Below are 24,857 nucleotides of genomic sequence, written 5' to 3' on the forward strand. Positions count from 1 at the left end.
GGATCACCTGTAATTCACACTTTCCGGGGGACACCCCGACAAATTGGCATTGGGGGAACAATACAGGCATGAGTATTGCTGTGTATGGCAAAGCCATCTGACATAAGGACTGTATAAAATAACTGGCCGCTACAAAGAAACCCATTTTTAAAACCACATTTACTTAAGCCAGGGTCATAATTCCAAACGGCCAAGCAGTTTTAAAGATCAAAAGTTTAATATCAAAGAACAAAACGTAGAAGAAAAATGATCATGCGTATAATGTGTGTTACGTTATATTTTGGATTCACAATTCTAATTGTTGTTCCCGTAGACAGTCCGGTCGGGCTCCGGTTTGTAAATGTGAGTGGCGCAACTAGTAGAGTATCAGGCTCGGAACCTAGGGGTCCAAAGTTCGATACCCGCCGCACCCCCGAAGTTGTGCCCTTCGGTAAAGCACTTAACACAACCATCCTCACCCTATCCAGGTGTACAGATGGGTACCTGGCTTCTGTCGGGGAGGTAAAGACTACTAGTACCTTTACCATCTGTCTTCAGGTTGTATGTGGCACTGTAAAGATAAGCTAATAAGTTGAGTGCAGTGCCACATGGTCCTCGTCTGTCCCAAAGCAAATGATACTATTTATGATGGTTTGGTGCAGACGGCATGTACCTTTTCCACTTAGTTCGTACACTGTGGTGTACGTAGTGCTAGTCACGGTGTCACTGTAGTTTCTAAAGCCTCGTGGGCCAGGAATAACGGGTGCATTTCTATAAAACTAACGGCTGATGACAATCCCATAGGATATTGTTTAGTTTCTTCGTATCTACATGAAAAGCATAAGCCGCTCTTAATGTTCAACCTGTTCTTTTATTTGTTACCGGCTATACATGATAATAGTAGCTGGGTACCATCAGGAAAGTAGTTCGCTCTGGTGTTTATTATATATACAGTCGATTGTCGCTCTGACATTAATTATACACTGCATAAAGTCGCTTCTCTGATGTTCTGTGTAGCGAACTACTACCCGGATCATCATCGGTACCCAGGCTATGATAATACCATTCATTAGTGATCGATTTTCAGTAAGGTTTGTCTGTACATTTATTTCTACCTGGTAAACGTCCCATGGAAGCGTAACCCACCAGATTAGTAGTGAATAGTACAAACTGCACATCCGTACAGAATTATTTGATCCACTCACTCCGGGAAGGGCCGGGCCTAATCTTTTCGACTAGCGTCGTCAGTTCAATGTGATCTCCTCAAGGATGGGACCTCCATCATCCTATCAGTCCCTAACATCCCTAGCTGTACCCATGTACCGGACTTGAGTTGGGAATTGGCTTCAGAGGGGCACATCGTAACCTGTCAGGAATTCGAACTCAGTGCCTCCAAGTTCTGAGCCAAAAACCCTAACCACAAGCTTAAGGGCAAAGTGCCACTGAAGGAAGAATACAAGCCTGCGTAAGATACCAAAATCTGTTAGGATTAGACAGTTGAACACGCGTTTTTGTTTGGGATGACGAGGGTACACAAACTCCCACTGGGACTCTATTAGGTAAAGTTCAATGTCGAAGTAGTTAATCTCTACTCCTACTTACTTTCATTTCGAGACAAAGACTTAACTTCTTAAGGACGTGCATGTCTGGAATCTAATGCTTAAGGGTTTGACATTGAACTTCTTGTGCCCGCCCACTCCCTCGTTAAAATCCCAACACGTGGACTGCAAATGTCACATCACCTAGAACTGTCCAGCCTTATCTTCTATATTTTAAGTATTTGTGTCCGTCTTTTTGGACTTACACTTGGACTATACGTTTTTGTATGTAGTCTACAATGCAAAGAACTTGTGAAAGTCTGCCCTTGACAGCTGGTACATGATACACACAGAAGTTTCTACTTGAAATATAAATAGATCAAAATCAAACAGAATGATAGATTTCAAGTAGAACTCTGTCCAAGACTATGCACAAGCACCCGTATCATGCAACAGCCAGAACAATGGTTGTACTCATTAAAGCCTTTTGTCAAGTCTCTTGATAGATTTTCATCATTCAAATCCGGAAATGTAGAGAATGTTAAGGTAAAGTAGACTTATTCTGATGCCTGAAAGGTACTGTAAATACCCGCTTGATTCTTGGAAAGGAAACTTGAAGTTGCATATCAAAACTGTGACACATATTTCAACACAACACAAACAAGCATTTAATCAGGCCAGATATCTACATCCTCTTAAGAAAAAATACTGACTGGTCACTCAAAGCTTTTGTCAGTGCACTGCACGAACTTAACTGCTAAGAGTTCAACATAAATGTAAAATAGTATAGATTTCTTTCCACATCTGTGTCTATGGCACACAAAGCCTTTGTATACAGAAGCCCTTTGTTATTTTTTTACTAAGAACTATGCTACAACTAAAGGGCTACTCCATCTAGGAGGAATAACTATGAATATAAAAAAGAAAGATACATCTTGATATAAAGAAAGCAAAAAGTACATTTGCTAATAATACATTTCATGTATATAAATTAATCAACAACACATTGCTATGCATTTTCTACAATAACATTACAGGATAAAGACAGATCAACAGATTTGAAATCTAGAAAGTTCTTTGAAACATTGAACTCAACTTAAAAATTCACAACAGGATATTTGGCAAGTTTTACATTTCTTATTATTGTACAATTGGAAGTATGCTCATGGCATAGTAAGGAAGACAGTTGGAAAATAATTTTTCCATTTTCTATGACATACACAAAATAAAGACCCTCATTCTGGGTTGCTTCCAACCCTCCATTTGCCACTATGACATGATATATTGATATTTTGTGCAGTAAGTATTACTGAATAGCTGAGAAGCTTATGTTTCCAACATCTAACTCTGCAATAGTGTCCAACCCGAGTTCCTCCAGCAACTTTCCAAAGCTGAGGTTCTGTGCCACCGGTTCGTTATCGCTGTCCTTCCCCTCGTACACTTCCTTCAGGGGCGTGAGGCCAGGCAGACCAAACTCCCGCAGGGACCCCAGCTGCCCAGGAGAGGTCTTTGACCTTTGAACCCTCCCCAGTAGAGGTGCGAAGCCGTCCTTGATGGGACTACCGTGCTGTGTTAGGCTGTTGCTGCTGTGTAAGCCACTGTCTGGGGTCCTGGGAATGGAAAAGTCTTGGATGGGAGAGAAGAGTCCTGGACTACGCGACTTAGGAGGCGTCACCGCGGCTTTCCTCGGCGTGGAGGTCGTGACGTTGCGTCCGATCACAGGAGTCCTGAGGACAGATCTGAGAGGAGAGATCTCCAGATCCAGACTGTTCAACAAGTCGCTGAAGCCCTTGTCTGGAGAGAAGAGCAGATTGCTGTCTGGTGACCACAGGAGCTGGCTTCTCCCTACAACATCCTCCTCCTTAACACACTCCTTTGTAGGCGTGAGGTTAGTGGTCTCTTTCAGTGGTGATGAGGACAATGGCCGGTAAAACGTTGGGACGGGCCTGCGCTGAGAAGAGGTGGGAGAAATGATGGACTTCCGTTTGCGTGGCGGAAGGTCGAACTCGCCTGGTCTCTTGATGCCCTGTGTGGCAGGCTTGGGGAAGATTGTCCTGCCAGTTACACCACTGGGCCTCAGGGAGGGGCTGGGAGGAACAGGCAGGTGGCCCTGGCATGGCAAAACAAAACAAAAAACAATTAATGATTGCTTGCAATGTCGACTTACACTCTTGATATCACATAATTAGGGCTGTGTACCTAAATACCCGTACCTGTATCGTACCTAAAACAATGTTTAGGTACAGGTCCGGACCTAAACATCTGTGTACCTGTACCTGTACCTAAACAAACTAAATCACTATTAACCACTACTTTTTAAGACTGATGGACAAGTAAATCTCGAATCAACAATGACAATGTTGATAATCTTGCAGTTGAAACTTAAGAAAACTTCCAGAAGAAATTGGTTTGAGACTCAAACATGTAATTCCAAATACAAAGATGACAATTTATCACTAGAAAAGACAGTTAGCTACATGTTTATCTTACATATACTTGGTTAAACTTTTTTAGGTACAGGTGCAGGTCCAGACCTGTACCTAAACCTGTGTACCTGTACCTGTACCTGTACCTGAAATTTGTTTAGGTACACAGCCCTACACATAATGCACATGTGGTCTGAGACAGTTGGACTTAAAGATTTAGTCCTAAAATCTCCCTTACTTTGATGCTGGGAAATGTTATATATGCTCCTCTCTGTCAATCCCAGGCACATGAAACAGCCCTACATCTGCAAGGTCACTCACCTTGGGTTGAATCCTGACCACCCCACCAGATCTGCGTCCCGGGGTGGGGATACTGGCCACTGGCGCTGGGGTCGGTAACACCATGGGGACCACTGTGTAAGCACTGGGTTTAGGTGGGCAGGGCAGGAGAGGGGGTGGGCCTGGTGCATGGAAGAGGCAAAACACGAGTGATCAGTTTCTTTGATCAAATTTTTCCCTTTGTTGTTCTTCTACACAGGATTTGATTTCTGTGTACAACTTGTATTTAAGACATCTTATTAAAGGCATAAAGAAGACAAACAGCAGTTAACCCACCAGAAGGATATATCTGCGTGTTGGTCGTGCATCTTAGTCGCGCTTCTCTTCGCTCCATCTGGTCTATTGTCAAACAGCGCTCCTGAAACGATTTGTATATGTCAAACATGAGTTCATCCTTTCTTTGCTTAATGGGTCTTGTACAGTTAAATCTGAACTGTACAGTACTGTGTGGCTGTCAAAACCTTACAACCAAGCTGTAAGCACAGTACATTTCATTTTGTCCCAGCAGGAAATTTGGGTTATACAGTTGATCTGAATCTCACTTCTATGACTGATGAAACATGAAGTAGTGTACTGGTGTTTCACATAACCGTCTTTGTCCCATCACATACCTTAGCCTCATGACATAGAGTCCAGTATGACAGTGCCCTGCCGCTCTCACATTTTGTTGTCTCACGTATGAAGATGTCGTGAAGTGACAGATTGTGCCGGATGGAGTTCTGAAAGATATCATTATCAGTGAAAGATGTCAGATGTCACTAGTATTAATCAAACTAATGGGTCAGAAAAATTAAACCAAAGTATATGGGCCATTCTTAAAACTGCTAACTGCAGTATGGATTGCGTGCCCTCCCAGAACATGGGGAGGGGTGGAGCATATTAGATATACATTATACTGACCTTCCATCCTTGTTTGGCAGTCTTGAAATACGGGAAGCGACCTTCGATCCACGTGTAGATTTCCTTCAGTGTCATGCGGCGTGCGGGACTGCTGTTGATGGCAAACTGTATGAGCGCCATGTAGGAGTAGGGCGGACGGTTGCTGTCGTGGGACTTCCTCTGGGGCTGCGCACAGAAGTAACATATTATTGTGATGTTCTCAGACATAAACTTTTTGGTATAATGCTAGTCGAAAAGAATATTCAGGACCTGGTCTAGCAATGCTAGACCAGGTCCTGAATATTCTTTTCTGTGGTAAGTGTCTTGATAATATTGAATGTGTTAGCCAGACAAATGTATAGCAAAATTTTTGTTTTTCTTTTGCAATCTAAAACAGAATTTTATTCAAACTGCAGTACCGGTATTGTAGTTGTGATTTGAATATCATTATCAAAAGATTGTATAGGTGGCAGAATGAAAGAGATTTTTGTCTACAGATACAGTCTTATTTTATAGTTTTAATAATTTTACTCATCCCTTACAGAGCAATGGTACAGTCCTTACCTTGCCTATCCTGTCATATTTCCTGTCCTGTTTGTCCAACAGTGTGTTGGCTCCCATCTTCCCCAGCCAGTGGATATTGGTCAGGCTGTCATCCATCTGCAGCAAAGTATCCTGGGACTGACGACCTGGTCATAGGCCATAGGAAAATGTTAGCCTGAATTATGCTAGTAGTTTTTATTAGATATAAACAGTATGTAGAACAGAAAGGCCAGCAGGACCCACAAGTGAAAAGAAAGTGAAGTTAGATAGCAGTTCCATATGTCCTTCATTTGGCTTGTCAATTTAACAATGCCCTTGTCAAACAAATAACCAGTTGTGTAGTGTTCATACTCATAGAACGTGTAGAAATACTAATGTGTTCACACTCATACATAGGAAGAATACATTGCAGGTCTGGAGAAGTGAAGTATATTGGTACCGTAGAGACCAAATTATGGGAGAGCGAAAAGTACCAACAGCAAGAGTGAAGATTGGCAGCCCACAGGCAGATCGCCTTCATCCTGAAGATGGTATCCAGGTACAGTCAAACCTGCCCGAGCGACCACCTCTTCTCAGCGACCACCTGGCCATTTCGACCGCTTTTTCTCGGTCCCGATTTATTTTCCCATTGACGTAAGCATTAGGCGACCTTTTCTCAACGACCACCTGGCCAACGCGACCGCGACCGGCCCAAATTGGGAGGTTTTCATCGATTTTTGATGATAACTAGCAGTTTTGTGCCGAAATCGACCAGTTTGACTCGGATTTTCGGGTTAAATTTACAGTTTACAGTGTTCGTGTTGTATTTGACATTAAAAACCTCGCTTCTTTGCGTGCGTGCAGTGTGCTTGCTATTTGCCATTAAGCACAACGGAAACCATTTATACTTTGCATCGGGCATGTTTTGAGTCGATACTCTTCTCAGCGACCACCTGTTCAAATCGACCGCTTTTCCCCGGTCCCCCAAGTGGTCGTCTTGGGCAGGTTTGACTGTAGTAGTAGTAGCCCTCCCATGGCACTCTGAATCAATCTGAGTGATTTTTGTTACACTTGCACATTTCTCACTCTATCTATGCACAACTTTATTATATTGTACTACCAATATACCATGAAAGTCTATAGAAGTTAACAATAAATCTTTTTGTGCAACTCACCAGAAATAGCTGCCTGCTGCTGTCCTCTCATTAGACTAGAACTTGGGTTCCTTCCTGGCACCAGAGGCACAGCAAAGTTCCCCTGCTCTGTGGCTTGTCTGTCTGTGGTGCTCGCATCACCCTGCAGAGTTGTCTGTACGAGACCTTGAACTGCCCGACTGGTCTCATCCTGAGGAACCTGTTCGGACCAGTTCTGCACTGGAAAACTCTCAGTTTTCACCACTGTCTGTCGCACATGCTGGGTAGGTGCAGATGCAGTTGTGTTCGCTGAATTTCCCAAATACACGACATTAGACCTTCCAGTATTGTTCAGATTTGTTCCTGGGTTTGGTTGGATAGACCTGGGAGCTTGGAAATTTGTCAACCATTTAGGGTTGGCAACTTTTTCTGTGTTTGTGCCTGCATTTTGCGGGTTGGTCAGGATCTGGATATTTTGCGGTACCTTGCCGGGTTTTGTAGCAGGTGCAGGACGGATAATGATGATCTTTCGAACTTTGGATAAATCAGTTTGCTGATTGTTGGCAGAGTTTGCAGCCAGACCCAAGACAGGTACGGCTGTTATGCTCGGTCTCATAACCCCTGGCATTTTCTGTACATAAGGTACAGTCTGTGCTTCAATGGTTTTATTGGTGATGTTGTTTGCTACATGATTGAGGAGAAGTCCAGCTGACTGTGGCACTGGGACCCCGAGAAGGGATGTCTGTGGTGTCAGTCCTGGGTTGTCTGCACTGGAACCACCACAGGCAGCCAGGGCAGGACGAGATCCCATGTTTATCACACTCTCCTTGTGGAAAATAGGCAAACACTGGGAAGACTTTCACATAACAAATGGTGTGATTGTTGTCTATTCTGTGAAAATAGAAAGGAACAAATTAGTTGTGAATGAATTGTATGTTGGATTGCATATTTGTTCATAAAGTGGAATTGAGAATATTCATATCCTTCTCAATAACATAGGGAATATCATATATTGTTCTGGCAATAATTAAAAAAAATATCGTAAAATAAAACACCATCTACTATGATCTAGTTAAAGTGCTTTCAGTTGCATCAAAAAAGATGACATCATGTTTTCATCAAGACAGAATTCAGATAAATCATATACTTGTAGGGCAGTTGTAGTTTACCCTACATTCCATGTTCATAATTTTATTAGTACAAAAAATGTACGTGCATATGAAGTTGAGCCTCGTGATTGGTAGATTTTCTGACATATATATAATTTTATGTCAGCATATTTGGCAGACTAGACATGTACACAGTACAGTTGATTGATATATGCAAACAAAGGAAACATACCGTGTTACGAACGCATGATACAATATTATGGCACTTATATTGTACTAATGTTCACAAAGATATTGACCTCATGAAGACAAGACTTCATCTCTCATTATATGCATGAAATATAATTTTTTCACAAAAAAAAAAGCTGCAGTGCCTCTATCGATGCAAAATGGTTGACAACAAAAACATGTAAAGCTCTAGCTAACTTCAAACTCTTTTACCTTCAAGAGCACGTAAAGTCCAGTACGTAGTGCAGTACTTCAGAAGTAGCTACGGTGTATTTGGCTGTTGATCTGGAGAAACGGCAAGAAAATCTCCACAAACGTGGACCACATCCAAACTAAAACAGCTGCACATCGAGCTAAATTCTTCTCAACTTCCGGTTTCGGCGAATTTCAAATATTGAGACCAGCAGGTGGTAACCAATCAAATGCACGCTTAGCAGTCACGTGATAGCAAGGGCAAATCAGCTTACACATAAAGTCTCGCGGGAAGTTAGGGGTGAACGAGAAACTCCGAGACTTGAGACAGAGGGAGATTTGAAACTTTGTTTTGCGGGAGGAGGCGACAAGAAATCACGAAGAAATCGCTTCTTACCCCTGATAGCTATCAATAAAAGGAGTTTGCAGGTAATTTTATTACTTAACAAAAGAGACACAGATATATTTGCTATGCAATAGAGTGTGATCCATTGGCCCTTTTTTGTACAGTTTATAGGGAATGCATATGGGGAGGGGGGCTGTATAGAATCTCGACCTGGCCTGGTAGTACTAGACTAGCCCTCTCACAGAGATCAGAACACATGTGCGGCGACAGGAATTCTAGGTGATACGTGAAAGGTAAAGGCCCCGAATAAGAAAACAAAACTCGTCTGGAAATTGTTATGCAAATCAAAACAATGGTCGAGTCAAGGACTGTTCTCTTTTACGGGGCCTTTACCTTTGACATATCAGTCCTAGAAATTAGTAGAATTCCTGTCACCACTTGCATTCTGATCTCTGTGAGAAGGCTTATAAGTAGGCCATGAAAGCAGCATTTGCTGGAACGGCAGTTCTGTTTTCTTTTACTTTGACTGCTTCTGTTTCAGAAACCATGCCACGTCGCCGGAAGAAAACAGGCGACCAGAAGCATCCACTGATGTTTACGGAGAGCCCATGTGAGGGACCCCGGCATGACAGCACGCTGGTGTTTGCCGCACACAGCCCTGTCACAGCTGATATCGTCATGGTGGACCCGAATGACACATCATCATGGGTAAAAACAGCGTTCCAGAGTAGTATTCTAATATATACCCTCCTCCACTAATGCATGGAGGTACAGTAAATTCCTTGGCTTTTGCAGTGGTCATATTTAGCAGTTTTTTTCCCAGTGTTTTACTTTTTGATTTAAACAAGGTTGAAACAATTCTGTAGTACAATTACATGTACAATAGTCATACAAGGGAGACATATGCCCCAGTGTCACAAAAATGCAGTGGAGAGGAAATGAAACAACTGCAAAAGTTTCAAGATTTACAGGTCATTATTGAATAAAAAGCCTGCAGATCCACACAGAGTCTTACAGCTGAGGGCAGAATACTTGTCTTGGGTCCATCAGTTCTACCTGTGGAAAGGGGCCAGTGGAAAATACTGATAAGTTCAACATTTTCAATAAAAAGACAAGAATTTGTAGTAAATGCATTGCTATTTACATTTCGGTGGAATCCCCAACACACATTTCTGCCTCATTGTTTTAGGTTTCCCCCCAGTTTCGAGCCAGCCAGATGGCCTGCAGTGAACCCAAACGTAGGAGGCGGGGAGCCAAGAAGACGTCCAACAATCAAAGTGCTGTGGTCGGCAGGCGGAAACAAAATCCAACTGGACAAGAAAACATCAGCACTGTACAAACAAATGATGTCCGGACGAAGTTAAAGTATGGGATTCTGAAGTTTGAAGGAGAACAAACGTACACTGACTTTTCTTCAAGTAACGACAGTACGCTAGAAGAACTGGACATATCAGAGGAAGAGGATGACCCAAAATGTCAAGAAGAAGAACAAGTTACACCAAACAGAAGGCATGATGAAAAAAACAGAACTAACAGAGAGCCTCTCCTTCCCCCCAAAGACTGGACTGACAAACTGAACACAGCTGCCAGGGATATTTTGGTACAAGACACTCCTGTTGGTTGTTATGGCATGAAAGCTAGTGCGCAGAGAAGACAGGAACTACTACGCGCAAAGACATTCCAAACCATAGAATAAATCTGAGATTGCTCAATAGATTGTCAGATGAGGAAAGTATTGATAACAACCATATTTTGTGAAAAATATTGTAATTACGAGTAATAAATTATAAAGAGGGCAAAGTGTGTAATCAGCAATGAATTTTAAAAGTGATGATTTTGTATTACTGGGTTCAATTTAATGAGCATGTATTAAATCTGATATTTGATTGTGTCTGTGATTGTGTCTGTTATCTTAAATAACAGTGGACTTGATGTAATTTCATACAGGGCAGGATATAAAAGCAAAATAAACCATGCCTTCAGGTCACACAATAAAAGTCCATTAAACTGACTGTAGAGAGGAAGGCTACTGAGTACATTATTATCAGATTTAACACTTCTTGGAACAAGAAGATCTCAATAGTTTATGTCCTGGAATTTGACTTATTGATCAGTACTGTCACACATGAAAACAATAATGGTAATCAATGTAAATTTAGAAGTCCTACACTCTGATGCGCTTTTCTTCTTTACATTAATATATTGTCTCGTCTGTCTGTTCATATGAGGCAAAATAAACCATAAGGGAATATACTTTTATGAAGGTTAGATGTCCAAGTAAACAACAACAAAACACAATCCAAATTCAAGTAACCGTTTTTATCTAGTTGTAGTGAATGAGTTGTATTTGTACATAAGACGACTCCAGGAACATGTGCACATACTGTAGTCATTGGGGACACCTGTCGTTCAAGATTATTTCTGCAGCACCGTTGCCATTTTTTCGCAGTAGTAGTTTGTGTCATGACGACGGAGCTTTTGAGCTGTCGAGTATTGGGGATATCTCACCTTCCATCGTAACAGAATTTGGGAACGTTATTGTATTAGATCTATGAAACAAATGAATGTGTCAGATTAGACGACTTACATCGTCACGCAGTGGCATTTAACTTTGCCAGATTAAGCGGAATTCATTTGGTGCCTAATTAACGTGGCTGCGCTTATAGTATACTGGGCAAATGGTTACAAACCCTTCAGTGTTCAGTTTTTTTTGTAGGTCGTTCAGTCGTGAACATGTTTCCAAGGATAACCTTAGAACGTAAACTCGGCAAATGCGTGATCGATAAAGCTTCAGGGGTAAATTTAGTTTTAACGGCTGTTGTCTTGTCTACGTCTATAGATATATCTGTCTATGTATATTCACCTATTTATATCCATCAATCTCTTTATAGATATAGATATGATTAATATAGATAGCATTTCATCCTGATTGTCAATCCCTCGTAGTAAGATATTTGATAAGCTTCATTTGATTTCGGTACAAATGTATTATAAGATTCCTTAGCTTTTGCACTGAGCGAGAAAGTTCCCCCCTAAAATTTTGCATGTTCGTTGTGACAAATTTATGGCATATTGTCAGATGTTTGTAGTTGTACATGGAGACAGTGAAGTAGAGCAGAGTCGATGGAAACAATAGTGATTTAATCACATTGTCAGTCAGTATACCCTTCAATGGTTTATCCAGATCGTCATGGTGCCAATATCACCCGAATCACATGTACACATCGTCATTGAGATAAATAGCATATTAGGAAGTTTAAAACTGAAAGTGTCAATAAATAAATAATCCATCATCAAGTACCAGCAAGAATTTCATATATATATAGAAGTTCTTGTTCTCATGACTGCTGGAGAAGAATGTTCCTTAGTCAAGAACGTTGATTTACTTTCTTAGTCTTATTCGCTTACATTACATCTGGTGAAATATCTCAAAACAATTTTAACTGTTGGTCGTTTGATCGTCGTGAAAGCAGATATCGATTAGAGATCTTCAGACAAAAATGGACAAGGCTTAAGAAAGTGATAATTAAGGCACAGTTTCGTGAGATTGTGCAGGAGTTTGGGGTTGTTACAGTAGGCCCCTGACTGTATTAAAGGACGTCTTTGGATGTCACAGTTTCGTCACGAGAAGAAGTATAGTCTCATCTCCATCGCTGCCGATTTTCTGATTACACCAAAGTCACATTGTTCTTGTCATTAGTTAGATCTTCCATTGACGCACTTTGGAGACGTACAAGTCCATATCGAGTTACGTCTCTCGACGTCTTTCTGACCAGCAGATCCCATCTCGTCGAACCGGAAGTGCGTCACATCTGTTTCCGCACCAGTCGTCCATCTTGACCTTGAAGCTGCCTTTCCCGGGATCTGTTAATGACTCTCCCGTTTGCAGCTCCTTGGGAACAGGCATCAAGCTTGTATGTAGCCAGAATCGGAGGCAAGGCAAGAAAAGCCTCGCGTGCTTTACTCTGCAATAAAGCTTAGCCCAGAAGTCAAGCTGTAACTCAGCTCACACATGGAATATTACTCGATTTGTCTTGGTAAAAATTGGCCTGATATGTGAGTCCTCCTGACCCTGCTGCCCCTCCGGGGCTGTCCTTGTCTGTCCAACCCAACGTACCAGCGTCGGTTATTCCTGCCTCGGCGATTCCTGCGTGACAAGAAGCAAAAATAGTTTAATGTTTCTGTGCACGCTATCGATAAAAAAACTTGCCAACTGTGGCCTGTGTCAATAGATAAACTGATATAATAGCACACTGGACGTGAGGTTTCCTGGAGTTAGGCACTGGAAAGTGTTGCCCCGTGCATACTGTTTCCGGACAGCTTTATTTAGTTCTCTGGGTTTCCCAAGCGGCAAGCCTTAAATTCTATTCATGGTGAAAGTTTGACACATATCCATAAATCTCACATCATCTTTCTCCACTAGACCGATCTATATGTCAAAGATAACGCTTGTTGTGAAATTGTCCTCGACAGCTATGTCGATTGCATTTCTTTTTGAAAATGAAACAGACCCTCCTGAAAGACCCACAATGTGCATTGGTCAGAACCTGGAACAGAGCTCAGATCGAGCGACGTTTGAAACTGTTTCCGCTGCATCTCCCATGACAACCAGCTCTAAGAGGGGGAAGATAGTAAGTTGCAGTGTTCACACGTTATTTCGTCCTTGAGCGGAGCATGTGTGCATATTGGCCAGTTGGTCTTCATTATATTAGGAATTAGTTGCCGAGGAAAACTTCCTAACAAGCGTGCCGCGGCACAACAGTAGCGTCAAACCGTCGCACGCAACGGGCAACCCAGCCGTTCGTTAAGCTTGTCCTCCACACATGGTTCGGATTGGAGAAGCATAAATGATAACACGTGAGTCCGCCCCTATCGTGCGACGGCGGCCTGAACTTGAGCAGACGTGAACTTTAGAAATTATGAAGCATCTGGAATCAACATCATTAGGCGTCACGATATCCCGTCACTTAGTAAATGGGGGTTGAGAATTCAGTCTGTCAAAGCTATATCAAAATTATTTATCTCAATTTGGTTTAATGCGATCAATCACATACATCAATGTGTGATATCATAACAATATATACAGTGCTGGTTTTGTGTATTTTTTTCTACTGTTCTTCGGTTGTCGTCATATTCCCTGTTGCGTGGAGGGATTAGGTGGTCGTTTAATGGATCTACTGTAAAATTGCCACCGGTGTGTTACTTATTGGTCAAGGCAGTCAGCCAACGTTTCGGTTCGACCCGGTTCGCCTCTTAATTGAACGAGTGGACAGGCTCTGTGGGTTCACCGTGTAGCAACGGAAGGGCCTGGCGAGTTCTGACCCCTCCAAAATTACAGTTTACTCAAGACTCGCCGCGGTTCTCAAAATGACTATCTTATCACCTATTCAGGTCTTTGACTCATCTAAGCAGGCATTGTTATCCTGGATGTTGTATTGTTTTGATATCATATACTTAGGATATGTACTGAGGTACATTTTTTTAGATCTAAGAACATGAATTGCCTTGTGGCCTGGAAGGTATCAGTGACATCATCGTATCACGAAAGGTGATATACAATCTCAAGATGTCTCACTTTATCTGCTCATATTGCACCAAAGTGTATTGCGATTTTTGAAAGTTCTCTTGTAACAAGTGTCCCCATCTGTAAAGTGATACGTCGAAAAATAAGAACACTGAATTTGTTCGTTTTCACAGTTTCACTCACAGGTCTAGGCTTACTTCGTTTGAAGATCTAAGAAGAAAGGCTGCCTTACGGCACCAGAATGTTCCACAGGTGGATCTCAGACCTTATCAGGAACAGATGTGTTAATCTGACATTCATCCCGAGGAAACCCATTGCAACTTTAGCCTCCATAGCAGACTCTCTGGGCCTTTTTCGTCTTTTTTTGGCTCTTTTGCTGGCCATGCATTTCTGCCAGCTATGGAGGCTACTACAACTACGACTGCGACGAAATGGGCGAATTGAAATGCTCATGTACCTGAGTGACAAATCATTAAAGAACAGCACAGCATTGAAAGAAATGAAGAATGAAAATTACTGGTCATCCTTTGTTATATTTTACTTTTAGAAAGGTGATAAATTATGCTTTTTAAGACCCATATCTACATCCTGAATATCTGGTCTGTATAGTCGACCATTGCTCTGATTCTGAGTCTTCGGTGTGATACAGGCATTTGTATTAGAAGCAAGAATTCTCGGTTTTTGAAATGTATGGAAATGTACCAGATAACGCCGTACATTCTAGCTGCACAAAAGTTGGACAGTACAGTATAGTACCCACCTTGCTGCGTATGTGTTGTACCCGTTGTCTTCTATTCTCTCTAGGAACTCGCAGTCTGTTGTGAAGTTTGGCTGTGTCAAAACAAAAACTATAAATCAGTCCTGGTCTTTGGAATAGTAACAGACGTGCAGCTAAATGGAAACAACTTTATCTTAAAAAGACGGTACACTTGACCACCTCTACATAAGGACCACTTATGTGTGACTGCGTGTGACCGCCTTTACATGGCCCTAAATGGGTACTTTTTCCCTTTGACACAAACATTAAGAATTCTGTCTAAAGTAACCACCCGTCCACAGACACGTCCACTAGATTTCATCGGTCAAATGAGTGGTCGTCTTGGGCAGTAGTTACACTAAAGTCATTTTAAAAATCGTCATGTCACGAATGCGTAATTTTTTTTTACCTTGTCGTTCTACCTGTCATGTACCTAATTGTACGTGTACGACCAAGGACGTGGGAGCTCATATTTTGGATACAAGGTGGATAATATGGGTAAAATGTACAAATCATGACTTTCGTTGATAGAGAGGTGGTTGCTGAAGTGGGTCAGGAAAATGTTAGGAGCGGTGGTAAAAGGAAAAGGAAAGACACCAGGGACAACAAACGAGTATGAAAGACGGAATAGAACCCCGCATCATTCCACACGTTTCCAACTCTTAACAAATGTCCATCTTACTCAGTGTTGCTGCAGAAACAGTGCAATGTTAGTTACAGTAGATTTGGCAGTAACCAAGGATGGATGAGTAAAATTTGCGGTATGTGGTCATTTTCAACATAATTAGTAGGCGGCCCGGACCAGACGTGCGTGCATGGTGGGCCCGAGGTTAACCCCGGCATTACTCGGACCTCCAAACTTCGCACCACCACCACATCAAAAGGGTTGCGCAGCTCAGCACACCGCGCAACGCTTTGTTCGTCCCTTCCTGCCTTGTACTTACTGAGCTATGCGGGCTGAGGAATGACGGGGGATACGGGGAAACACCCTTATTAGCAGGTGACAGGTAACCCACGGTGATTGGGACATCACCAGCGCTAAGAACACACGGGTGGGGAAAGCGGACTCCGGCAGTTAAAGTGCGTTTCAAATTATCACACCAGTCTTTCCTATTATAGTATTACGTTAAGTCTACCCAGCGCGGAACTTGGCAAACTGAAGACAGAAATACTGCCAAATTAGCTGGCTTTTGCCAATTGTGGTAAGGGGTCTTTCCTGTGGCCGGCCAAAACGTCGGATTGATTTCGACGTAGTGAACACCGTCATGTCGGTTTGCCTCATCAGGGGCTGGGGTGGTACATGTGTGGAGTGGTTTCTGTATGAAATGTTGAACGTCATGGTCTTTCCGTAACTAAAATTCATGGGGTACACCCGTAGATTACAAAGATATCATATAATCCAGGACTGAGACAAACTAGAGACAAACGACGTGTTGTAACCGTGCTACCCCGCAATGTGCCTTCGGGCTTGACTTTGACAAGCACACAATTAAGTTAAAGACTTGTTGTCACAGCGCTTTACCTCCGCTAATGCGTGATATTCAATTCCGCCTTTTCAGAAGTGCACCCAAGGAGGTTAAAAAGGGACCTCCTTGGTGCACCTAATGTTTCACTGTTTGGATAGCTCTAGCCATTATCAGATGTACATACATGTGTGGGAGGGAGGGCATCGTGTAAGCCGGTGTTAGCTGGAAATGATTACTCACAGATATGCGCCAACGTTACTGCCATTTCTCAGAATTCACACCCAAAATTCAGCCTCAGACAGCCAAATGATATATAACTTATGGAAATTGTAAGGAAATATATTTCATCTTCCCACACAATGACGACCCTAGGAATGCATCTAAGTGCCAATACCATATCCACAACAGTGTGATAGAATGTTTGAAGTTTGTTTTCGACATCCCCTTTGACTTATGTTGTATGAAGACGGTAGGATAAAAGCTAGATTGGTGACAGAAAGAAACGCCCAAATCAAATACGTTTTCTACACTCTATCCTAGCAAATGTTTATTCTTGAAAGAATTTATACATCTCCGTGAACATACGTTTATGCAGACTAGCAGAAGAATGGTGCCAGAAAGTACTATAAACACAGATGAGATTGGCATGATAATGTTGCATTTCTCCTGGTTCTCACCTACCGCAGTATCTGTCTGTATATAGTAGAAAGACATGACCAATTGTACTCTTCCCTCAACTGATCTACAAAAAATCAGACAGGCGCAAGGGACTTCTTACCGACGCGGGTCAGTATGAAAGTGATCCTTTGGTATCCAAACAGGATCATACGAGTATATCTGAGCTACCTTACCTAACCATTTAAGTGTTGTCCATTGACAGATATGAATGAATTTCCTTACCAGTGTACGCAGTTGCTATCAACTATATGCCATACTGGTACAAATATTTAGTATCAGTACTTACCGATCCGTATAAGTTCCCTCTGTTGTCCATACACAGATATCTGGAGGCCTCCACGCCCCATATCCCGGCCACGCCCACCTCCACCGTGAGAATGTGGACAACAGCTGTGAGGAGAGAAAGGTGGAAAGTTGTAAGGACCTTAGTCAGGACTCCAGATAGATGGAGGAGGATGTGGGCAGGCTAGGAAATATATATTTTCATTTTCTGACGGGGTAATCCTCCAGCTTGTTCTGAAAAATAATTAGTCACCAAGTCCCCTGTTTACATCTGCTTGGAGACATCCAGGCAGGATGTAAGTTGGGCAATGAAGCACGAACTCAACGTCTCCAAGCAGCGTTTAGTTCTACCTGCCACTTTGTCGGACAGCTAGCTCTCATGCAGCGGAAACAACCAAAAGGAAGTGTGATAGTTAGGAATGTGGAGCGCTTTAGTCCGTGTTTGCGACTCGTAATCTAAGGGCCAGTGGTCATTACTACTTATGATTGTCATTACCAATTTTGAACTGTCCTTCTTCAGCAAAAAGAGGATAGTCAGGATTTTTTTTACAATTTTCCTTTCTTTTCCCTTCCTTTCCTTTCCTTTCCTTTTCTTTTCTTTACTTCTAGTATTTTCTTGTACATGCAGATAGGCTTCAGCCTAGAAACACGTTAAACTGTACCGGTGTACTACCGCGGATGATATACAGATTTCCTGGATGCCAAAAACAGCTTTGGCACTCAACACAAAGAGTGTTAAACCCGGGAAGTCAACTTTAAAGGCAATCGTTCTCAGCTGCATCTGTTAGACTGCATTGAGTACATGAGAAACTTAAACTTCAGCCATTCCACTACCAGTGAACATATAAGCGTGCATCTTGCATTTTATGTACCATTGAGTTTTGCCGTTGAAGCATGCAAAAGTATGAAATCTGCGACAACGTGTTATTGCAATACAAATATCAATACAAGGCAGAAAAGACGTGATCTCTTTCACATAAACTTGCTAATATTTGGAAAGTGGGTGTCATTGTAGTGACTGTTAATAGTTTAAGTAGAGTGCTCCACCTGAGAGCACCATGAGTCGTTGACCTTTACTTCTGTTATAGAAACCTTCTGGTATCAAATGGAGTTTGAAATGACCTTGTCATGTTCGGTCTGCTAACGACAGAGGTCAGGCAGAGGAGAAATTATGACCGACCTTTCATTAAGTTGTTTTTCTGACTTACTACACCCGTCAAAACATGTCACATCACGTACGGAGAATCAGAGGGCCGAACTGGCCACGTTTGCACGATTGGTCTCCGAGTATACAGGGTATAGAAAATCCTCAAAAAGACTAATAAAAATAGACGGCTTGGAAGTTGAAAGGTTCTTCCGTGTGATTTTGCGCCAGAATGGGTCGTTATTCTTAGCTGTATTTCTGTCATATCTTTTGTGGTTACTTTTGCATTCAAGCCTCCACGCATGTAACGTTACGATGATTTTCCTGATTCATCACCGTTCGAATGTCAAAGAGAAGAGGCAGACGACTTTGAAGGTGCAGACGTTGATGAAGGTTTGTATGCATTCAGGTAATAAGCTGGTCAAATTACTGGGTATGGTTTTGAAAACGGTCAGACGTTTTAGATAGTATCCAGTGCCTTTTATCGGTGACACTGGCGAAAGATAGTGAATGTTACCTGAAACGTCTGACCGTTTTCAAAATCATATCCAGTTGCTTGCATTTGAGTAAGTGCCACTTGACGAGGGACGACAGTGGAATTTTTCACCTCGAGCGCCGCTCTGTATTTGATGCGTAGCCGTTACAAGCTGTATAATTATATCCAGACGTTTATGTGTAACGATCCATAACATATCTCCCAAATTTGTGACAACCGCAGTTCGACGTGAAACGCAAATCACCTGTAAGCGCTATACTATAATTTTCCGGGTGGATGAACACCTGTTGCTGCAGATCATATCGTCTCAGGTGGTCTCAGCGGCTCTCTGACGTCTTGTCTTGTGGGCACTGGATACAGAGGAGGATAAATTAGAGTCAATTGCTCTTCGCCTTAAGAAAATGTCGGTCCGTTTAAGATGACAGGGCTGTGAGGGTTGAAAGAGCTGTGGCTAGCAGACCACCAGCGTCGTCATCACTTCTATCGGCTGACCCGCCTGTCCATCATGTGTTCAACACATGAGTTGTCGTCAGCGAGCAGGGCTGACATGGAGAAGTTGTAATTGGTGACGTACTTTCTCCCAAGGCGGGGCGTTGTTCTAAAGAAGGGCTGACCTTATGTTTGTTGACATTAGTCCAGGTGTTTTTTTCCAGGGAGGGAGTGACGCAAACCGCCCAGAACACCACAACTTGTCAGCATACATCACGCACGCGCGGGTGGACATCACGGAGGAGAAAACGTGCATTTCCAGCAAAGACGACACCGCTCTCTAATAACATGACATTGTTGACACCAGGCAAACCCAGACCTTGGCTATCTTTGATTTCCCGTCGTAAAGTCACATGTGTAACAAACAACAATTATTTACTTATTTACACAACAACGTTGGTCATAAAATAGCCTCTTTTCCTATCGATTTCTGGAAAAGTGATAGAAACGTCATCCTGATTCCTGTCGACTTTTTCATATGACATATCATACAAAAACTGAAACCGCTTGGGTTAGCTATTTCTAGACATAATAGGACTATGACGCCAAGACTCAGGAGACCTATGCAATCAAAACGACCTGTCCAATCAAAACGACCTGTCTAATGTCGACGACCATAAATCTTCAGCTAGACAGAGATATTAATAGTGCTGCTCTCTGTGCCCTTTCGGTGTCACAGCGGGCAGAATCGTTAGGTTTTTCTGAACAATGGAGCTGAGAAAGAGCAGACCAGTGCCGGGAGCGACAGGTATCCCTGGCAATGTTGTTACAAGCAGTCCGACCGCAAAACTGTCTGTATCAGGTGTAATAGCTATAGTTATAGCTGCGATGCAAGAACAAGCTCGTAGCTTCTGAAATAAAGTAAACTTTCTCTTCAGCCCTCATTTAGACAAGTTTCATCGTTGTCTTTTGTGAGACAGTATGATGTCTGTAAGCACAATCGTTGGTATGAGAACACATAAAAACCTCCTTGTTTTTAGCTTTTGTTTATTTGATAACATGCTAGCAAACAACAAATGACGTACATATACTCTAGAATATAGGTAGGACACAAATTCCACGTCTTGCACTGCTCGAACTTAACTTGCTTTTGAGTTGAAATTGATACACCTTCTTTTTGTCCCAAACTCTACATTCTAGACCGTCAAAATGGAAAGCAGCTTCACCCTGAACTGCAGCTTCACCCTTCCCCAATCACTGACTGAGTCTGACGCTGAGACCCCCTTTAAATCCCACTAGAACCATATTGTCCTGCAAAAATGTAGCTATCAGTGGTCTCTTAACTTCAGTACAGGCTGTGCATTCCGGGTAGAAACTAAACGTTCCTTAGTCTATGACGTGGGCAATTAGGTCGAACCCCCGCCAGAGGCGCCACGGGGCGGTGCGGTGACGTGAGCGGCTGTACCTCACTCACAAGCCGCCCGCTTCACGCCAAGCTCGGGGACTCATCGCCTGCTCCGGCGGAGGCCTCGGAACCTAAGGATGCGTGGGAATCGCGTGTTTCGTCTTCACATGGAGGCCAACAAGTCACACGAACGCCGCGCCCCCAAGTGGCTGGAACAACATGAGCCGCGACTAGTCCCCCCGACCTGCGGGTGTGCATGTATAGCGTCTGCTGTTGCCAGGAGCTGTAATCAGTGTACAGGTCTACCGTGGCCGCGGCCAGACAGATCAGCTGTGTGTACTCTGTGTTTCTCGGAGAAGATTGGGACCGCCGACGTGGCCCTATTTTACCACAGAGTCGTCAACACTGATTGTTGTCATTATTTACTCTTCAAACGTATACAAGTTGACTGAGTGACCCCAACTTTAGACGACAAGATACACATGATATGTTGACATTGTGCATTGCAGTGGTGATACCTGCTCAGGTGACATGCAGTGGATTACTGCAACGTCGGCAGAAACTGAGGAGTCCTGTCTGAAACAGTTCCGCTAGCACATACGGGTACAGCAGCGAGGTAGTCTCAGACCCAAGAGACCTGTTACAGACGTCTTGGCTATACAAACACGTGTTAAGTGTGAAGACCCCCTCCCTACATGATCTCCTGCTACCGAGGTTAAAACAGGGCATTCCTTTAAGGTCATGCCTATGTACCGTTTCATGGGGGACAGTAAGACCTTCTGTTACACTACTCCCCAGACAACGGCACTAATTTAGCTTCCTGCCAAACGACAATCAAACATTTTCCAAATCATCTGTGAAACATCATGATGCCCCGACCTCTAAATCCGCGCTGTCCCTTAAGGCAACAGTCACGATACGTCTCGTGCTATCTGTGACCAAAAACTGACCCAAAGCTTCACGGCCGCTGATCTTTAAGCGCTTCGTCCTCAGGGTCTGGCAGAAAGTATGTGTGTTTACCTGAGTCCGCCGTGTAAACACCTGCTTCACACACACAGGTAAAACGGCTTGCATGCTCTTCACAGGCGTCTAGAAACGGCACGTGTGCAGCTGGGCACTCTAAACACGGAAAACTTCATTATCTCTCACGCTTGTCAAGATAGCGGTTACGGTTGACGTCTGCTCTGACGGCAGAAGTTTCGTTCCCAAGGCCTTGGCCTATAACATGCTGTGGCGGACACTTCCGCAACAACTGTGCATGATCGAAAGCAGGGACGACTAGTCTATAAAAGACAAGTGCGTGTTTCCGAGCTCTTGAATGAGTTAAGAACCTAAGAAAATGTGTTGTAATGTTCCCCCTGGTGCATAACGGGAACGGTATACTTCACAGGACGGCGACCTCGGCCGCTGGTCTGTGCAAATTTGCCCTGTCGGTGTAAATAAAAGCTACCTCGGAACGTGTTTGTAAATTGGAACGATTAGACCGTTTGTAGTGCAGCGACCCAAGAAGCGCCACGACAGGGGGATCCTACTCTTGCGTGCAAGGAGAGTGTTACATTAGAGGCAACATGGCTGCATTGCGTGCGCTGCTCTTCATTTTTACCCGCTTCAGCTTCATAGTTAGCATTTCTTGCATGTGTAATGTAGGGAATCGGAGCTTACCGTAGGCGTTGCCATCCTCCGAGGTGCCCCCGATGGCGCCGTTGCTAAAAAGTTGTAAGTGGTAGCCTGTCCGACAGTACAGCTGCTTGGTCCTGTTATTGGAGCCCAGGTGCGTGTAGGTACTTGTAAAGTCTACCTGGCGTGGCGTGCGTGACCTGGGCATGGGCTCTGCAGGCTGCGCGGGGAAGCCGCTACAAAACTCCGTCAGAAAGTGGACGACGAGGGTGCACAGCAGAAAGACTGAAGTGGTGATTTCCATCCCTTCGCGTGAGTAGGTCTCTGTCAGACGACCCACTTGACCGCCTCCCGCCGATGAGACCCGGGGCCAACCGCGGTGAGGCGTGCAACATGCAACCGACACTGTCGGCAATTGGGGCGCCGCATTCTTTATAAGTACGTTACCCCACCCGCTACAATGTAGACTCTGGCTGGATAAAGGGATGGCACACACAAAAAAATCAGCCCAGGGCGATCTTAATTTGATTGAAATAAATGAGACAGATGATTACGACAATTGAGAAATGCCATAAATGGCAGGCCACGACAGATCCCTCCTCTGCAAACCTCACCCCAGAAACGATACACTCTCCAACCCCGGACCGCAACAAATATCGTCAAGTTCTCTCACCATCTTTTATCGCTTTATCTTGAAGCGGTTGTCACCCTCCCAGGGCAAAAACATGCCTGTGAAAAGAGCGTCTTGCTACCCAGGCCGAGCTGGCGCAGAGGACATGCTGTAATTAAGACCAATTACACACGCGAAGTCCTAGCCGCTGAAATGAACCGTGGGGCGATGACGGCACCACCTTATTACTAAGTGCGCGCCTTTTGTCAATTGTGTGTGAGAATGAAATGATACCGGGCAGAGGTTGTTCTTGCAATTACCTCCTTTTCGCGTAACAAATTGCCGAGTAGATGTCCGTGGAACTGGGGGGTACCACTTGTGGTTTCGTCCAGGCGGGGTGGGAGAGGGCACAAATGAAAGACTGTGCCCACCGTCACCTGGATGCGCGGTAGTATAATTGTACGGCAGGGTACAAAGTAAATGTTAATGCTTAACTCGAACATCACCTGTCTTATCTGTTGTCAATCTGGGGCGCTATTTTAGGGACTTGCTTTGAAGGGTGTCTGAACACATGTGAGAGTTAAGGCAACTTTCTGGAGGGCTTTTCATGCCGGTTAACTGGTCTTCATTAGAGGGACAAGACAGCTCGTAAATACAGAGAAGGAGGAAGGTGGGGATTTTGAGATTATCTGATGTAAAAAAAGTTTGAATAACTTATTCTGGAAATACTAAGAAGCCAAACAGCAGCCGGATAGCAGCGCATGGTAAACTGAAATATCAATATCCTCCGTGCCATTTGCCATGGGTTTTTATGTGCATCACAACGAAGACCATAGTATTCCAACAGACGTTCCACATATGCAAGCGGTTGCAAGCAGGTGCCAGACATACTTGTGGTTCCCGTGATCCCCAAAGATAGATACATCTGTATGTACATTACAAAGAAAGTCTGGGATGTGGACTTCCACTTGATCGAAGCCTATCCGCTGGATTTTCTTAAGTACGTTGTACAACATGTGTGGGAGCGGCTACGGATCACTGAATTGGCTGTCGTATTAACCTTTCTGGCGGTGGATTAGTGTTCCCTCCCAGTCACTCTGACACATACACGTAATGATTCATAACAAATCGTCTGGACGGTTTTTGAGTCAGATTGCACCCGTTTATATATGATTAAAAACCACATGTAAGTGTGGCGTTTATCCATGAGTCACAAACCCCCACCTTTTCACAGGTAGACTCACGCGTTTGGCCCGCAGATGCGACGACCCACTCGCTCGCGCCATGCGCACATTTCACCTCGCTTCACCTCATTTTCTTCACCGCATTCAGAAAAAGACTGTGAAGAGGCAAGGCCACAATTAGAGGGGTGACGGGCCACTGTAAAGCCTCACACGTACGGTCTCTACTTGTGCACGTACAAAATGACCCTTTACGTGTTTGTCTGTCTGGTTGTTAATAGGCTAAGCGACCTCCAGAAAATCTAAAGAATTTCTGGTGTACAAAGAACCGTAAGCGGCCCACCAAAGATGCCTCCCGGCTAAAATCTGGGAAAGACCCCTCGCTTGCGTTAGCGACAGTGATAGCACAATTTAGTGGGACAATCACCTGGATACCTGGCGCATGGCCCCGAGCGTCTCAGGTGACGTTTCAGACACACACGCACGTTACTGATGACGATAGCTCAGGAGATCCACGGCCAGTGACGTGTTGGTCTTTATACCTGTTTCCATGATGTAGAAATAATCTGGAATTGTA

At 43.6% G+C, this 24,857-nt stretch overlaps 3 protein-coding genes across 3 annotated transcripts; 1 reads left to right on the forward strand and 2 right to left on the reverse strand.

The window, feature by feature from the left end:
- Window positions 1-2,161: 2,161 nt before the first annotated feature.
- On the reverse strand, window positions 2,162-8,541 carry LOC118413864 (forkhead box protein M1-like). The gene is made up of 8 exons (XM_035817449.1): window positions 8,367-8,541; window positions 6,859-7,707; window positions 5,726-5,850; window positions 5,183-5,347; window positions 4,894-5,001; window positions 4,559-4,640; window positions 4,265-4,404; window positions 2,162-3,627 (listed from the first exon to the last, which is right to left on the reverse strand). Exons 2-8 carry the CDS (start codon window positions 7,625-7,627, stop codon window positions 2,824-2,826), a joined length of 2,193 nt encoding a protein of 730 aa, XP_035673342.1. The 5' UTR covers window positions 7,628-7,707; window positions 8,367-8,541; the 3' UTR covers window positions 2,162-2,823.
- A 72-nt stretch (window positions 8,542-8,613) lies between these two features.
- Window positions 8,614-10,709, forward strand: LOC118413865. Its single transcript, XM_035817450.1, has 3 exons — window positions 8,614-8,774; window positions 9,233-9,399; window positions 9,881-10,709. The coding sequence occupies exons 2-3, from the start codon at window positions 9,238-9,240 to the stop codon at window positions 10,385-10,387; spliced, it is 669 nt and encodes a 222-aa protein (XP_035673343.1). The 5' UTR covers window positions 8,614-8,774; window positions 9,233-9,237; the 3' UTR covers window positions 10,388-10,709.
- A 1,102-nt stretch (window positions 10,710-11,811) lies between these two features.
- Window positions 11,812-24,301, reverse strand: LOC118414549 (fibroblast growth factor 3-like). Its single transcript, XM_035818657.1, has 4 exons — window positions 22,535-24,301; window positions 17,403-17,506; window positions 14,976-15,046; window positions 11,812-12,838 (listed from the first exon to the last, which is right to left on the reverse strand). Exons 1-4 carry the CDS (start codon window positions 22,791-22,793, stop codon window positions 12,712-12,714), a joined length of 561 nt encoding a protein of 186 aa, XP_035674550.1. The 5' UTR covers window positions 22,794-24,301; the 3' UTR covers window positions 11,812-12,711.
- Window positions 24,302-24,857: the final 556 nt, after the last annotated feature.

The sequence above is a fragment of the Branchiostoma floridae genome, chromosome 4 (genome assembly GCF_000003815.2).
Source record: "Branchiostoma floridae strain S238N-H82 chromosome 4, Bfl_VNyyK, whole genome shotgun sequence".
NCBI classification, from domain to species: domain Eukaryota; kingdom Metazoa; phylum Chordata; class Leptocardii; order Amphioxiformes; family Branchiostomatidae; genus Branchiostoma; species Branchiostoma floridae.